This window comes from Lepus europaeus, chromosome 7 (assembly GCF_033115175.1).
Source record: "Lepus europaeus isolate LE1 chromosome 7, mLepTim1.pri, whole genome shotgun sequence".
NCBI lineage: Eukaryota > Metazoa > Chordata > Mammalia > Lagomorpha > Leporidae > Lepus > Lepus europaeus.
In genome coordinates, this window is record NC_084833.1 from 5,725,623 (window position 1) to 5,741,074 (window position 15,452).

Consider the following 15,452-nt stretch of genomic DNA (forward strand, 5'->3'; position numbering starts at 1 on the left):
CCACCGGGAGGGGCCCAGCCCAGGCTTCCACAGCACTGGGGAAGGTGACTGTCAGCGGGAGTAGCTTCCCTCATCTCCACCCTCCTTCCTCAGGCCCCTCAGCAGGTGCTGGACATCTGAGAATTCTCTCTTCACTGGGGCCAGCCTCGGCCAACCCCAAGGACAGCCCCAGGCTGTGCTGCCCAGGGTCACCTTCTCCCACGGCACCCTGATGTGGGTCCCCCACACGGGAGAAGGGGCAGAGCCTCTGCCTGGGCTGGGTGAAGGCAGGTTCCCCGCCCTGTGCGCCCAACAGGCCTCACTCCACCGTGAGGGTCAGCTACAGCAGACGGGAGCCCCCGGCTGGGGTGTGGCCACCGAGGCTTGAGGGGCTGGGGGACCCAGGCAGAGGAGGGCACAGCCCAGAGGGAGCAGGACCCCCGGATGAGGGGGACCCAGGCCTGTGGGAAGCAGCTGCGTGGCCAGGCTTCTGCGGTCAGAGGGGCGCCCACCTGTCAGGCCCAGGCCCAGCAGCCTGGCTGGTTTGTGCCCCTGGGCTCTAACACTTGTGTCAGCAGTGGGGAGCAGAGTCCACTCTGCCTTCCAGTGGCCCTCGTCCGAGTGCACGGCCCATCCTGCAGAGAACACGGGACTCTGCGGCCGGGGTGCTTCCTGAGGGGAGGAGACAGGCGCCACATGCAGGCAGCCCTGCCCAGGCCCTGCCACCAGGCTCGGGCGCACTGCCCCGCGGGCTGACTCCTGCCCAGGGCTAGGGTCAGGACAGTATCGTGGCCTCGCCCACTGCCGAGCAGCAGACCTGGGAGCCCACCTGCCCTGGGTCTCGGGCTCCTGGTGCACTCTGTGGCCCTTAGCCCCACCCAGGGGCGGGCACGGCCTGGAGTCCCTCAGGGAGAGTAGGGCAAGTCCTTGGCCTGGGGCTCAGCAGACACTGGCAGCCCGGGGGGCTTCCTGGAGGGGGCCTCTGAAGGTGGCTGGAAGTCCCTTTGCTTCCTCGCCGTCAGTGGTCTCCTGGGCCCACCACAGCTGTAGGCCAGGCCTCGGCTTTCTCAGCCAGGGCCCATCGCCACACCGGGGTCACCAGAACTGCCCACCAACACCGAATTCCCCATCTGGAGACGCAGCCCATTCACCACGCACCTGGCACACCCAGCAGGTGCCGGGCCCGAGACCGAGGGAGGGGCTGGCGGGAAAAGCCAGCGGCAGGCCTGAGTGGGGACCGGGGAGCGCGAGCAGCGCCCTGGCCGCAGAGCGGGCCCCTGGTCCTGGGCGTCTCATTTTCAGGGACGCGCACTTTGTCCTTAGCTCTTCCCAAGACGACGTGTTAAAGTTCGGCCGCTTGTTCTAATGTGGAGCGTGGGAACCACCGGAGCTGTGCCGGGCGTCTGCGCCATCACCTGCCCGTGGACTCCGGGCTCCTGCGTGCTCCCTGCGGCTCCAAGGAACCCCTTCGTGGAGTCACCGTGGGTGGACACCCCCGCGGGGGAGGACGCCCTCACTCTTCTCAACAGAACAGAGGGGCTGGGGCAGAGGCCAGGAGGTGGCCCTCCGCCCCGCAGAGCCCAGCCCCTGGGCTGCCCTGTGGACACGGGTCGGGGTGTGCATCCTGGGAGGCCGGGGGACCAAGTCTGAAAACCCCCTCCCCTCGTAGCAGAAAGCTGGCCCTGCAGGGAGGGGGCGCCATGACCCCCAGGGCGAGCTGGCCCCAGTGCAGGGAGGATCCCAGCAGGGATTCCGGCCTTCTCACACTGGCGTCCGCTGACCGCCGGGTCTCCCCGGGCAGAGGCCAGACTGCACACCCAGGTGTCCAGGGACCTGCCCGGTTTCGCTCCCAGGTGAATGCGTGAACAGTTGCGGGAGTCCACGGAGCCCTCACACGCACCCTGGGATGCGGAGGGGCTCGGGGAAGTTCACACTGCGGCCCAGGGGTCGGCCCGGCCCACCCCCCGCCCAGCGGAGCCCTGGAACCTTCACCACGACCAGGGAGGAAAAATAAGGAGGGGGCTTTATTTACTACGAAGGGGGAAGGGGGGAGGCCGGCCTCACTTGGTGATGGTGTTCCTGCGGGAGAAGCGCGCGTCAGCCCGAGGGACAAGGGCGTGTACCCCTCCGGCCCCGCCCTCTCCTCTCGCCCCCGCCCCCTCCGGCCCCCGCCCTCTCCTCATCCCTCTCCTCTCCGGCCCCGCCCTCTCCCCTCCCCGCCCCTCCCCATCCCTCTCCGGCCCAGCCCCCAGCCCCGCCCCCAGCCCCGCCCTCTCTTCCCCCGCCCCCTCCGGCCCCCGCCCTCATCCCTCTCCTCTCCGGCCCCGCCCTCTCTCCAGCCCCACCCTCCCCTCTTCCCCCGCCCACTCCGGCCCCGCCCTCTCCTCTCCCCGCCCCTCCCCATCCCTCTCCAGCCCCGCCCCATCCCCAGCCCCGCCCTCTCTTCCCCCGCCCCTCTCCGGCCCCGCCCCGCCGGCCCCACTCACGCGTTCATGCTCTTGCCACTGCCGCTGAGCACGATGTAGGGCGTCTTCTGGGCCTTCTGCTTCTCCTGCAGCAGCGCCACGGTGCCGAGCGGCGTGTCGCTGGAGCTCATCTTCTTCAGGAGCTGTGGGCCGGCCGAGGTCAGCGCGGGCGGGCGGGCAGGGGGCAGCCGCCCTCCCGCCCGCCCTCACCCTGCACCCACCGCCTCCTCGTCCAGCTTCTTCATCCGCCGCTCCGTCTTCATCTTGCCCGAGCCCTTCCCGTGGAAGCGGTGAGACAGCTGCCGGAAAGCCTGGGGACACAGGGCGTGGCGGGGAGCTGCAGGGACCCGGGCGCGCCCCAGCAGGCACAGGGGGCCCACCCCGTGCTGGGCTGAGACTGTGGAAGGGGGTGGGCGAGGCCCCTGCATCGGTGGGGACACAGGCTCAGACGGATGTGCTATTCTGGGGGCGCTGGGGACCCAGGTGAGACCTGGGGTGTGGGGCAGGCAGGGCCGGGAGGGAGGCCCCAGGGAGCGTGGGGGCCCGAGCAGGTGCAGGGACCCAGCGCTGCCCACGCAAGGAGAGGTCCCGACAGCTCGCTGGGTCACCCCGTGGGCCCGGACTCTCCTTGGCCCTGTGTGCCAGGGCCCCACTCACCTCCTTGGGCGTGAGCTTCCGGCCCGTCTCGTCCACGTACTCGATCTTCACGTCCGGCTTGTAGCCGTCCTTCTCCTTGAAGTCCTGGGTGAAGCCCCGGTACTCCTCCCGCCGGCTGTACTTGTCATCGATGGCCCTGCGCGGGGTGGGGCCGCGGGGTGAGCTGCCGCTCGCCCACCTGCCCGCCCACCTGCCCGCCCGCCCAGCCGCCCGCCCGCGGCCCACGCGCACATCTTGTCCTCGATGCAGTACACGGCCGAGGGCAGGGACTTGTTGGGCGCTTTCACCCGCGCCACCTTCTGCACTGTGGTCTCCAGCAGCCCTGGGGACAGAGAGGCCGTGAGGCTCCGGACGGCACAGCTTCGGGGCAGCTGGGGGAGCCGGTGCCGGGGAGGTCAGGGTGTCAGGCCCGTTTTATAGACAGAGAACCGAAAACAGCCCCGTGCCAGGGCCACTGGCCACCTGGGTCCTGACCCCAGTGTCCCATGCCAAAGCCACCACTGTTTCCCCGCCCCCTGATCCCCCTAGAGACAGAGCCTTGAAGGCAAAGCCGCAGGGACAGATGCCCGGGGGACCGCCCTGGGCGGGGGAAGGGCGACGGCTCAGGGCTTGGGACTGGCGAGGAGGCGGGGCAGTGGTGGTGGCCTCCCACCCTCCCCCCAGCACCGGGGCCCACCTTTGTTCTGACACAGCAGCAGGGCGGCGGCCAGGCCTCTGTTTACGATGGGCTCCTCGTCCAGGATGGTGGTAGAGGAGGCAGAGAACTGGGGGAGCACGGGGGGGGGGGTGAGCGGAGCACCCGGGCCCTTAACCCCCTCCCTGGTCACCGCCTGCCTGCCCCGGGCCCCGCCCCGCCCCCCGCAGCGCCCTCACGTCCTGCTGCTGCTGCTCCTCGTCCAGGTTGACCGTGCTCCAGCCAATGTTCTCCTCCCCGTCGGACTCGGAGCCACCGTGGGCTGAGCGCTCCTCGTCTCGCTCGAAGTCCTGGGGCCGAAGGTCCAGGTCAGCCCGGGCAGCCCAGTCCCCGCCGGCCGCCCCCTCCCCTGGGGACGGAGCAGGCCCGGGCGCACCATGAGCTCCTCCTGCTCCTCGCGGTTGCCGGCCAGCCCGTAGGTGGGGATCTCGCCCAGGGTGCGGCAGAATTCGGAGGTGGCGTTGAACACGATGGCCCCCTTGCGCTCGGGGTCCTCGTCCTCCTCCCAGCCCCGCTGCCGAGACTCCAGCTTCTTCACGATCTCCACCACCTAGGGAGGGAGCGGCTGTGGGCAAACCCAGAAGGTCCTGGGGTGACGCCATGGAGACTAGGAACCCACAGACCCTCCCTCGTGGCGGCAAAGGCCATGCCCACCGCGAACACACCTCCAACTGGCCGCTCCTGCCCCCAGCCCGTCCGTGCCCCAGGTCACTGCTCTGCGCCACGGCCGTCCGTGGCCGCCTACACTGAACTCATCCAGGATCCTGCACGGCCCCTCCTCCAGAACCCCTCCCTTGGGCACACGGCGGCGGTCCTGCCACTCACGACTCCCAGAGTCTGGCCTCTCGCTCCCACCCCGGGCACCACACCTTCTGCCTGCCCTCCTGGCACGGCAGATGCTTAGCCACACACACGTGAGGGAGGATCCCTAGGGTCTCCCCTCTCTAAACCCCCAGCTCCCGTGACCACAAACTCCTTGGAGAAGCTTCTAGACGCTACATCCACTTTTGCACCCCCTTCCATTCACTCCCCCCCCCCACAAAGATCTATTTATTTATTTGAAAGAGCCACAGAGTCAGAGCAGAGAGAAGTCTTCCATCCACTGGTTCACCCCCCAAAATGGCCGCAACGGCCAGAGCTGCGCCGATCCGAAGCCAGGAGCCTTTCCCAGGCCACAGCAGGGAACTGGATCGGAAGTGGAGCAGCCAGGACTTGAACCAGCGCCCATTTGGGATGCTGGCATTGCAGGCGGTGGCTTTACCCGCTATACCGCAGTGCCGACCCCTTCACTCTTACTATGTTTACTTTTTAATGAACACCGTGAACATAAAAGGGCACACCTAACACATGCACAGGTTTTCAATAAAACAGGGCCAGCGTTGTGCGCTGCCCTGTGGCGCCGGCGTCCTCTATCCGAGAGCTGTTAGCACGCTGGCTGGCTGCTCCTGTGCCAGCCCCTGCCAATGTGCCCGAGAGGGAGAGCTGGCTCCTATGCCTGCACCCTGCCGCCCACGTGCGAGACCGATGGAGTTCTGGGTTCCGGCTTTGCTCTGGCCCGGTCTGGGCCGCTGCAGTCATGTGGGGAGCATGGACCTTGGCCTGACAGTCCCCACGCCCACCCCCCACACTGGGGCACAGGGAGCCGAGTCCTGGCTCTGCCCGACTCCAGCTTCCTGCCGACTGCGCCTCGGGAGGCAGCGGCGATGGCTCAGGTAGCTGGGTCCCTGCCCCGCACGGGAGACCCACTGCAGGCCTCGACCTGGCCCAGCCCCAAGGTCTTGGAGAGCGCGCCAGCAGGCAGGAGCTCTCTTTCAAATACCAAGTTTGAAGGTTAGACAGTTCATCTGCGCGTCACACAGAACCCTGTTCTGTGACAGCGACAGAGGAGGGCGTCCGCCGCGGCACCTGGAAGAGCCGAGGGCAGGGACGCGCTCCCGTCTGTCTAGCCTATGCGCGGGCACGCGGGGACACAGGAGCACCTACTCTCAGCCGCTCTGCCAGGCCCACACGCGACTCTGGTCCCAGCCGCCCCACGTCACCCTGTCTGCACACGCGGTCAGCACTCCAGTCCCGTCTGCCTGCGCGGTGTCGCCTCCCACAGAGAGGTGTCGCAAACTTGACCAAACCACACGCTCGACCTTCCCCAGGAAGGGGCCCCCGGTTAGCCAGCAGTGCGAGTCTCCAGTCCTGGGAGCCCTCCTCAGCTTCTCTCTCACACCCCCCACGTGATCCACGGGCAAACACTGTCACCTCCCCGCTCCAGGGCACTGTGGATCCCAGCACTTCTCCCCGCACGCAGGGCTACACCGCAGGCCTCCCAGCTGGTCCCCCTGCTGCCTGCTTTGTCTCCAGGTCTTTGAAAAACAGAACTTGCATACGCCCCGGACCGGACCGCCTCGCCCCCGACCGCCTCGACTCTGCTCCTCCGTGCTCCTCCGTGCAGCCCTGGGTTGTGTGGTCCCCACGTGCTGACCGCCTAGGACACCGTATGCACACCCACAGGGACGAGGGCGAACACTGCACACCTACAGCGCTCAGGCCCATCGCTCCTTGAGCAGCCCGGCCCACTCCTGCCCCCAGCCTTGGGTAGCGAAGGCGCTCCCTCAGCTTGGACCCTCTCCTAAGACACCAGGGAGGCTGCTTCATTTAGATCTTGGGTCAACAGTCACCTCCTCCAGGAGGCCTTCCCTGACCACCCTATTTCAAGTAAGACCTCTGCCTCGCCCCAGCCCTCCACTGGTGCTATGGCGTGTACTGACCTCTACCTCGCCCCAGCCCTCCACTGGTGCTACGGCGTGTACTGACCCTCGTGCCCTCGCACGGATCACAGCTGCCTGCAGGAGACAGACCCGTGCTCTGGGTGCTGCGTGTGCTGCCGACTGCCGTCAGGAGTGACAGGGCTGACGGCAGAGCCCAGCCCCGCCGGCCCCACAGCACACGCAGCGTCTGCCCCGAGGCGGGCTCCTGGTCAGCACAGTGTGGGAGGCAGGAGAGAGCAGGGGTCAAGGTGTTCCACTCTGCCCTGACGAAGCGGCCCCAAGACACTGACCACAGTGCCCCCTGGAGGTGCTGGCCACGCCCCCTGGGGGCCAGGAAGTCACACGGGCTCCTCCGGGGGACGCACCGAGGCCCAGCCGTCCCTTGAGGGCAGCACTGCCTCCGGTCACCACCCCCACGCCTGCGCCTGCTTCCTCCCGCCCAGGCCCTGGCCCAGCCTGTCACTGGCTCTCCCTGGCTCTCCCTTCTTACTCACCGTTTCCCCATCTCCTCCCCTCCTTCTTTTAAAAACAGATTTATTTGAAGAGCAGCGTGAGGGAGAGAGCTGGGCCAGGCACAGCCAAGAGCCAGGAACGCCACCAGTGTCTCGCACGTAGGCGGCAGGGGCCTGTGTACTTCAGCCGTCTTCTGCCTCCCCAGGCACACCAGCAGGGAGCTGGATGGGACAGTGAAGCAGCCGGGACTGAACCGGCGCTGATCCGGGATGCCAGCGCCATAGGCGGCAGCTTAACCGGCTGTGCTACAGTGCCGCCCCCCACACTGAGGCTCGGTGACGGCTGCTCCCCTCCTGAGGACCTCTGCGTTCACAGTGACCCCTGGGCTCCCCCGCAGGGTCCCACTGCCGCTGGGGTCGCCTGGACAACTCCAGAGAGGAGGAGCGCACTGGCCAGAGGTGCTGCCCAGCTCCCCTTTAAATCCACGCCCCCAGGGAGAGGGATCCCCCCCAGCCTCCCGCCAGCCCTGCCCAGGCCCCAGGCCGGGCCACATCTCGCCTCCACACCCCTCCCATCTGCCAGGTCTTCACTGGGAAACAGAACAAGCTGACCTGAGCCTCCCCGGCTGCCCCAGCGTCAGACCCTGTCCGTCCCCGGCGCCCCTGCCTGCGAATCTCCCCTCCCACCATGAAGCTGTCCCTCTCCTGCCTTGGCATCCGGCAAGCTCCAGAATCTCCATTGCTTAAAGAACACGCCCGTGAGGGCCGGAGCCTCAGCCGGGTCCCGCGGAGACCGCCCGACACTTCCCGGGCCGGCTGGGGTGGCTGTGAGCGGGGCTGCAAGGGGAACACGTGATTTCACAGCCGGGCCGCAGAGTGACGTGTCCAGCGTCTGCACCTTCGTTCCAGCAGAAACACTCGCCCCGTCTCGTCTCGGGCTGCACAGCCTGGCGGCCCCACCGCGGCCATCAGCCTCGGGCCTCCCCGTGCACTACACGATGCGTCCACGCCAAGTCCGCCCAGCCCCGCCGGAAGTACCCTCCCAAGCCGCCGGCCTCACTCCCTTCACCCGCACCTCCGGCCCCCGGGCTCCACGGAGCCGCCGCTCGGCAGCTCTAGAAGTCGTCCTTGCTGCTGCCCCAAGGCCCTTCCCCGGCTTCCGCTCCGCGACTCCTCCACCGAGGCTCCCTCCAGCCTGGTCTCGCTCAGGACCCCCGCCACGGACAGGCGTCGGGAAAGCGTGGTCTCTGCTCTGGGGCTGCTGCCGGAACCCCGCATGGCCCGACACCTCTGTGGCCGTCTCGTCCCACACAAGAGGCGACAGCCCCTTCCCACGGTGTGCTATGGACACACGTGGGCGCCCACGCAGGCCAGCGATGACCACACACACCTCAGCTCACAGCGCCACGGCGCTCACTCTGCTCCGGCCCCGCCGGGAAGCCGGGTGTGTCCCCACCGCCTCCACCCCCCGTGTTACGCACGTCCCACTTCTAACGTCACCCCTCAACGTCCGTCCCTGAACGCTGGTCTGAGACCCCGAGCCCCGGCCGTGCGCTCCCACCCTGGTTCTATCGTCTGCCCAGCTCTCCCGCTCGCAGGAGCCACTCTGCTTGCCCTGCGTCCACAGGGCCCCTGCTGTCCCCAGCAGTCCAGGAGCTAACGGCCAGGGGCCTGCAGCGTCCTGCTCAGCGGCGCGTACACGGCAGGCATTGGTGTGCCTGCCCGCGGGCACTGCCGCCGCCGCCCCGGGTGTGTGTGCTCGCGGGCACTGCCGCTGCTGCCCCGGGCACGTGTGCCCGTGGGCACTGCTGCAGCCAACCCTGGGTGTGTATGCCCGTGGGCACTGCCGCCGCCGCCCCGGGCACGTGTGTCCGCAGGCCCAGTCCCCACGGAGCTGCGGTTGCTGCGCCGGCCCAGGGCCCGGTCTCACCTTCTCGCCGCTGTCCCGCAGCTGCTGCAGCTGCCGCAGCCGCCGCCCTTTCTCCAGCTGCTTCTGCAGCTCCAGCTCGGCCTCGTCCTCCTCCAGCGCCCCCGGGGAGCCGGGGGGCGGGGCGCCGCCCTCCTCTGGGGACACAGAGAAGCCGCTCAGCCCGCTGGCCGCCGGGGCCCGGGCTCCCGAGCCTGCCCTCCCGGCCGGCCCCTCACCCTCGTCACTGATGTCCATGTTCTCCACGCGCGTGTCGTCCGACGGCGGCAGCGGGGGCACCGGCTCCTTCTCCTCCTCCTCCCCCGCCGGGGCCTCCTCCTCTGTCTCAGGCACTCGGCGCCGACCCCGGCCCCGCGACCTGGGGGCAGGAGGACCCTGCAGTGAGCGGGAGCCCCTGGGCCGGCCCGGCCATTACACCCGACCCGGGTCCTGGACCACCTGGAGCCGAAGTCCCCGTCCTGACTCTGGTCCCCTAGAGGCAGCAGGTCATCCGCCCGCATCACCACCTCCTTCTCCTTCTTCCGGATTTTCTTCACCCTCCGCTTGGTCTTTTTGAAGGTGACCTGTGGGCGGAGCGGAGCCCATGAGGCGGGGCGGGCAAGGCAGAATGTGCGGGACAAGGGCTCCCCCTACATGTTGCCCCCACGGGAGGGGCGTGGGGCAGGCGTGGGGCAGCCATTGGGGAGAAGCCAGGGTCGCTGAGCTCCTGAGTGGGAGAGCCAGGGCTGGCACACAGCAGCCAGCCCACAGCCCGCTCGCCACTCGCTACTGCCACGGCCATGCGGCCCTCAGAGCGTTACCACTGCCCTGGCAGCAGCCCGAGGCGGCAGCTCCTGACACCCCCGGGCCAGACGGGCGCCCACGCCCAGCCAAGTGACTCAACCCAGGCACCAGCTGGCAGACGGCAGAGGCTCCATGGACGCCCCGCACCGCCCCCAGGCCGTCCTCCCGGCTCACCCCCAAGCTAGACACCCCGTACCACCCCTGGGGCCGCCCTCCCAGCTCACCCCCAAGCCGGACACCCCGCACCGCCCCCGGGCCGCCCTCCCGGCTCACCCCCGAGCCGGACGCCCCACACCGCCCCCGGGCCGCCCTCCCGGCTCACCATCTCCTCGGGCGTGAGGTACTCGGAGGCGATCCGCGGCCCCACCGTGCTCAGGGACTGAGCCTGTAGCCGCAGCTTGGTCCGGATCTCCTCCAGCTCCCGCTCGCGCAGGCCGTCGGCCGTGCCGCCCTGCTCCAAGCGGAAGGAGCGCGGCCGCTCGCCCTCGAGCTCCTCGTCGTATTTGGACAGGACAGAGCGAGGCTTTTGCTGCAAGGCAAGAGGTACCAGCTGGGACCCAGGCCGGCTCCCGGAGAGCCACAGAGCCACGGCCCCTCGGACGCCCGGCCCCTGCCCTGCCGGCCCCGGGAGCGTGCCTGGGCCAGGTCGTCGGCGCTCTCGTCCGCGTACGGCAGGTAGTCGGGCCTCTTCTTGCGCAGCTCCACGTTCTTCTCCGCCCGCTCCTTGTCCAGCAGGTTCACGTTCACCAGCACGTCCTCCTCCTCCTGCAGCACGCCTGGGGGCAGGGCAGAGGCGGCTGCGTTGGCGCTTGCCCCGGACTCGCGGCGCCCGTGCCGGCCGCCGGGGCACCCACTCCACTCACCTTTGTCCTTGAGGGTGAGGATCACGGTCTCTCCCTCCCGGAAGGAGTCGATGGCGTGTTCCACGGTGAGGCCCTGCAGGTCCCGGGCGCTGTACAGGTCCTGAGCGGGGAGGGCTGGCTGAGTGGGGGGCTGCACCCACCCTGGGCTCCCAGCACCATGGCTGGCGGCACCCCCCGCCTCACCTGCCGCCTCTGCCCGAACTCCTCCTCCACCAGGGTGCTGACGCCAAACTCCTGGTCCATCTCCTCCAGCAGCTTGGCCTGGGGGACAGGGAGGGGGCGCGGCCTCAGGCCACCCTGCATCCCAGAAAGCACCCGGGCCCCATCAGGCAGGAAGCCCTGCAGGCCAGCTGCTGAGCAGCCAGGGCGGCCTCGGCCTGAGCCGCGCTCTCCGCTCCCGGGGTGGCAGGGGGGTGCCCTTCGTGGCAGGGCCGGCCCGAGGCACTGGCAGCCCTGCGCGGCGCCCGGCGCTCACCCTCTTCTCTGCCAGGTCCTTCTCCCTCTGCAGCTGCCGGCTCCTCTCGATCCAGGCCGCCGTGTCGTCCAGCCAGGGGTCGTCCTCCCCCAGCGTCTTTATCTTCCTGGCGGGAAGAAGGTGATGCGGGGGGAGCCCGCGCCCGCGCCCCGGCGCGCCCGCGCCCCCGGCCGGCGCCCCTTACCCCAGCTTCTGGTTCAGCAGCCGCTTCTCCTTGGCAGCGGCCAGCTTCTCCCGCAGCTCCTCGCGCTGGCGCAAGGCCATGGGGTTGATGATGTCAGCTGTCACGGGCTCCTCCTTGGTGCCCGCCTCTGGAAGGGGGGCCCAGACGTGAGGCTATGCTTGCCCATGGCTGGTGGGGAGAGGAGGGAGCCACTCACCCTGCCCCCTGCCAGCTCAGGGGCCAGGAGGGGCAAGGGAGGGGAGAATCCTTCATTTCCCACCCCCCGCCCCGTCATCCCCGCCCTCCCATGCCACCCACACAACATGTCAGGACCCCTGATCTCCCACGGCCCAGGCAGCCTGCGGCCACCACGCATGCCCCTCGGCCACGTCACAGCACCCCGGCAAGCCAAGCCCAGGCTCCCGCTGTGGCGGCACACACGGGGCCACCAGGGGGCGCTGACTGCTCCAGCGCCCTGTCTTCAGGTGCCCTGCAGGATGGCCTCCCCACTCCTAAAGGCCCTGTCAGCCCTGGCGGCTCTACACTCACTCTTCTTTTCCTTAAGACTTTATTTATTTATTTATTTGAATGGGGGGGGGGGAGGAGGGGGAGGGAGAGTCTCCCATCTGCTGGCTCCCTCCCCTGATGCCTGCAACTGCCAGGGCTGGGCCAGGCCACAGCCTGGAGCTCCATCCTCGTCCCCGCGTGGGCGGCAGGAACTCAAGCACGTGGGCCAGCACCTGCTGCCTCCCAGGCACCAGGGCTGGGCCAGGGACGTGGGGGCCACACCACAGCGTCCGCCCTGCACTCACCCTTCTTCACGGCATTGACCTCCAAGGGTTTCAGCCCCAGCTTTGCCCGGAGTTTACTGAGGACAAGAGACACGTGTTAGTGGCCGTCAAAGAAAGGGGCACACGTAAGCCTGAGGGTCCCATTGGGCCTGACCCAGGCCGTCCAGGGCATGGGGAAGGGAACGGGGACCCTACGCCTGGCTGCCCCAACCAGTGAGCACCACCTCCCTCTGGGCCTTGGGTAACCCCGCACTCTCCCAGCAGTCAGCTTGGGCAGAGAGCCCCTGCCTGCCCGGGAAGAGCCCCTGCCTGCCCGGGAAGAGCCCCTGCCCGCCCTGGGAGAGAGCCCCTGCCCGCCCGGGGAGAGAGCCCCGACCGCCCTGGGAGAGAGCCCCTGCCCGCCCGGGGAGAGAGCCCCTGCCCGCCCGGGGAGAGAGCCCCTGCCCGCCCTGGGAGAGAGCCCCTGCCCGCCCCGCCCGGGGAGAGAGCCCCTGCCCGCCTGGGGAGAGAGCCCCCGCCCGCCCTGGGAGAGAGCCCCTGCCCGCCCCGCCCGGGGAGAGAGCCCCCTGCCCGCCCTGGGAGAGAGCCCCTGCCCGCCCTGGGAGAGAGCCCCTGCCCGCCCTGGGAGAGAGCCCCTGCCCACCCCGCCCGGGGAGAGAGCCCCCTGCCCGCCCTGGGAGAGAGCCCCTGCCCACCCTGGGAGAGAGCCCCTGCCCACCCTGGGAGAGAGCCCCCTGCCCGCCCTGGGAGAGAGCCCCTGCCCACCCTGGGAGAGAGCCCCTGCCCGCCCCGCCCGGGGAGAGAGCCCCCTGCCCGCCCTGGGAGAGAGCCCCTGCCCGCCCTGGGAGAGAGCCCCCTCCCGCCCGGGGAGAGAGCCCCTGCCCACCCGGGGAGAGAGCCCCTGCCCGCCCCGCCCGGGGGAGCCCCTGCCCGCCCGGGGAGAGAGCCCCTGCCCGCCCGGGGGAGCCCCTGCCCGCCCCGCGGCCACCGCAGACGCAGGGGTCTCACTTGGTCTCCTCGATGCTGAGAGACGAGGCATCTCCGGAGCTGGTTTTGGAGCCAGCAGCTGGAACGACAAGTCGGGGGGGGGGGCTCAGGGGCTGCCGGGGCCGAGCAGCCAGAGCGGGCTGACACGCCCCAGGGTCCGCTCAGCGGCGGGGCTCGGGGGCTGCCGGGGCCAAGGAGCCAGAGCGGGCTGACACGCCCCAGGGTCCGCTCAGCTGCGGGGCTCGGGGGCTGCCGGGGCCAAGGAGCCGGCACCGCTGGCTCAGACGCACCCCAGGGTCTATCAGCCGGCAGAAGGCAGCGGCCCCGCGGGCTCCCAGAGCTCAGCTCCTACGTCCCTTTGTCACCCAAGACGGCCACGTCCTGCCTCCCTCACTCTGCCCTCTGCTTCTCTGTCCCCAGTCCCCTCTGCCCCTGCTCCGGCCACGTCTTACCCAAGGGCAAGACCAACCAGCCCTGGCGCTGCGGCACAGCCAGTCATGGCGGGGTCTGGCTCCCCCACGGGGCAGGGGTGGTGCAGCAATGTGACCGTGTCCCATGTGCCACCCAGGCGGTCAGGAGCAAACTTACTGTTGTCCTGCGCTGGATGTGGGGGCTCAGGCACAAAGCATTTGGGGCCTCCTCCAGCCGCAAGTGAACGCCGGAGAGGGGGAAGCTGGGCGCCGTGAGCCCGCCCTCCCTGCACCCCCCACCCTCCTCTTCCTCCTCTATCCCACAGCTGCCTCTCTGCACCCCGGCCCCCGCCTCCGTGTCATCTCCTGCGTGGCGTGAGCTGGTCAACCCCTCCTCCTAGGACACTCTCGTCCCACGCGCCCCGACGCGAGCTTTCCCAGTCTCCCCGACTTTCGGGCGACTGCATCTCCTTTGTGGCATCTTCCTGGGCCCGCTGCTAAACAGCATCCCCCAAGCCCTGGCCACAACCTCACAGGGGGCTTCCTAGACCCTCTGGGTGCCCCCACGCGCTCTCAGAGCCCAGGCATCACCCCCGGCCCCGCCTCCAGCACCCTCCCCCAGCCACTGGGTCCTGGCAGTCCCTCCTCGCTGGGGCAGCTTCTCTCCCCCGCCAGCCCTCCTGCCGACCTCTGCCCAAGACCTCGCAGCCTCCCTGCCCGGGGTCTCCACCACGAACCCCACGCGCGCCGCCCGCCAGCGAGCCACCTGCTGCGACTTCTCTCTTCCGCCCACCCAACACCAAACCCCGAGAACCTGGGTGCTCGCGGGGCTGAGCGGACAATTCGACCCCCAGGCCCCAGTGGCCTCACTGCCGAGGCCCCGAGCCCCGGGCAGCACCACGGACACTGCCTGGGCTCCCGCGCCCGGCCGCCCCTCACCGGCCTCGTAGCCGTCATCGCGCTTCTCCCGCTTCACGCGCCGCTCCGAGGGCTCGGCCTGGCCGCGATCGCGCCCGTGCGCACCGCTGCGGGCCTCGGCCTCGGCCCCGCGCCGCCCGCTGCCGCGCTCGCTCCCGCGCTCGCGGCTCCGCTTCCGTCGTTCGCCGCCGCCGCTGCCGCCGCCTCCACTCCGGTGCTTGTGCTTCTTGTGCTCACGGTGCCGCGGCGGCTGCTCGGCGGCGCCCCCAGTGCTGGCCGCCGCCGTCGTCCCGGCAGCCTCCTTCTCCCCGCGGTGCTTCTTCGACGACCCCATGGTGGCCCGCCCGCCTGGAGCCGGGCAGCCGCCGAGCCCCGACGACGCAAAATGGGAACACTTCCGGGTCGCACGGCAGCCGCTGTCCTGTTGCCGGAAACCAAGAGCGGCCGCTTCCGGTGTGGGCGTGGGCGCTTGCCCCGGAGGCTCATGGGAAGGCGGGGACGGGCTGGCATCCCCACGGGGCTCTGGTGGCCAGCCGTGGGCCGAGCGCGCTCTCCTCGCTGGCTTTGCCGCTGTTACGGGCGCAGGATTAGCTTGGAGGAGGCGGGATCGCACGATGTTAGGGACCTGGAGGCCACCTGAGCCGGCACCCCGGAGCTGGAGGCCCCTCAGGGCCGGCCCTGGGCGGGTGGTCCATGCCCGTGGACCCCCGGGGATCTCGGCCCCATCGGGTGGTGGGTGCTGCCTCTCCCGCAGCCCAGCCTCCGGGCCGCTGTAAGCAGCGAGCGCTCGATTTGGGTTTTCTTTTTTTTTTTTTTTGAACCTGTGCTGTGAGCGGCTCAGGAGCTCCGGAAATTGCACGATTGGACCCTCGGGGCGGGGGTGGGGGGCGCTTTTTTCTGTCTTTTCTTAAGGAGAGGAGCTGCCTCTCTGGAAGTATCCTTAAAGGCCGGGGCCCTCGCGCCCTGGTCACTCGTGAACTGGCCCCAGTATATGCGGTGGAGATGGAATAGAGAGAACCGGCCATTGCGCTGTGAGACGTCCGCTCGGGAGCAGAGCTAGGCTGTGGGCAGAGCCAAACCTCCCCACCCACGGCTTCCCCACCGCCACCACAGACCCCCACGCTGAGTT

At 69.6% G+C, this 15,452-nt stretch overlaps 1 protein-coding gene across 1 annotated transcript; it reads right to left on the bottom strand.

The window, feature by feature from the left end:
• Positions 1-1,979: 1,979 nt before the first annotated feature.
• On the bottom strand, positions 1,980-14,697 carry SART1 (spliceosome associated factor 1, recruiter of U4/U6.U5 tri-snRNP). Its single transcript, XM_062195808.1, has 20 exons — positions 14,345-14,697; positions 13,017-13,074; positions 12,030-12,085; positions 11,239-11,365; positions 11,055-11,160; positions 10,763-10,840; positions 10,580-10,679; positions 10,353-10,492; positions 10,039-10,245; positions 9,372-9,496; positions 9,152-9,291; positions 8,937-9,070; positions 4,172-4,345; positions 3,975-4,085; positions 3,778-3,865; positions 3,333-3,423; positions 3,102-3,237; positions 2,666-2,755; positions 2,466-2,587; positions 1,980-2,058 (listed from the first exon to the last, which is right to left on the bottom strand). The coding sequence occupies exons 1-20, from the start codon at positions 14,655-14,657 to the stop codon at positions 2,040-2,042; spliced, it is 2,415 nt and encodes an 804-aa protein (XP_062051792.1). The 5' UTR covers positions 14,658-14,697; the 3' UTR covers positions 1,980-2,039.
• Between the last annotated feature and the right edge of the window lie 755 nt (positions 14,698-15,452).

Coding starts and splice junctions, on each gene's coding strand:
- SART1 (XM_062195808.1), bottom strand. CDS start 14,657: ATGGGGTCGTCGAAGAAGCACCGCGGGGAGAAGGAGGCTGCCGGGACG. Junction 11,366..12,029: donor GGTCAATGCCGTGAAGAAGG/GTGAGTGCAGGG, acceptor CCCCCCTTCCAG/AGGCGGGCACCAAGGAGGAG. Junction 10,493..10,579: donor CCTCACCCTCAAGGACAAAG/GTGAGTGGAGTG, acceptor CCCTGCCCCCAG/GCGTGCTGCAGGAGGAGGAG.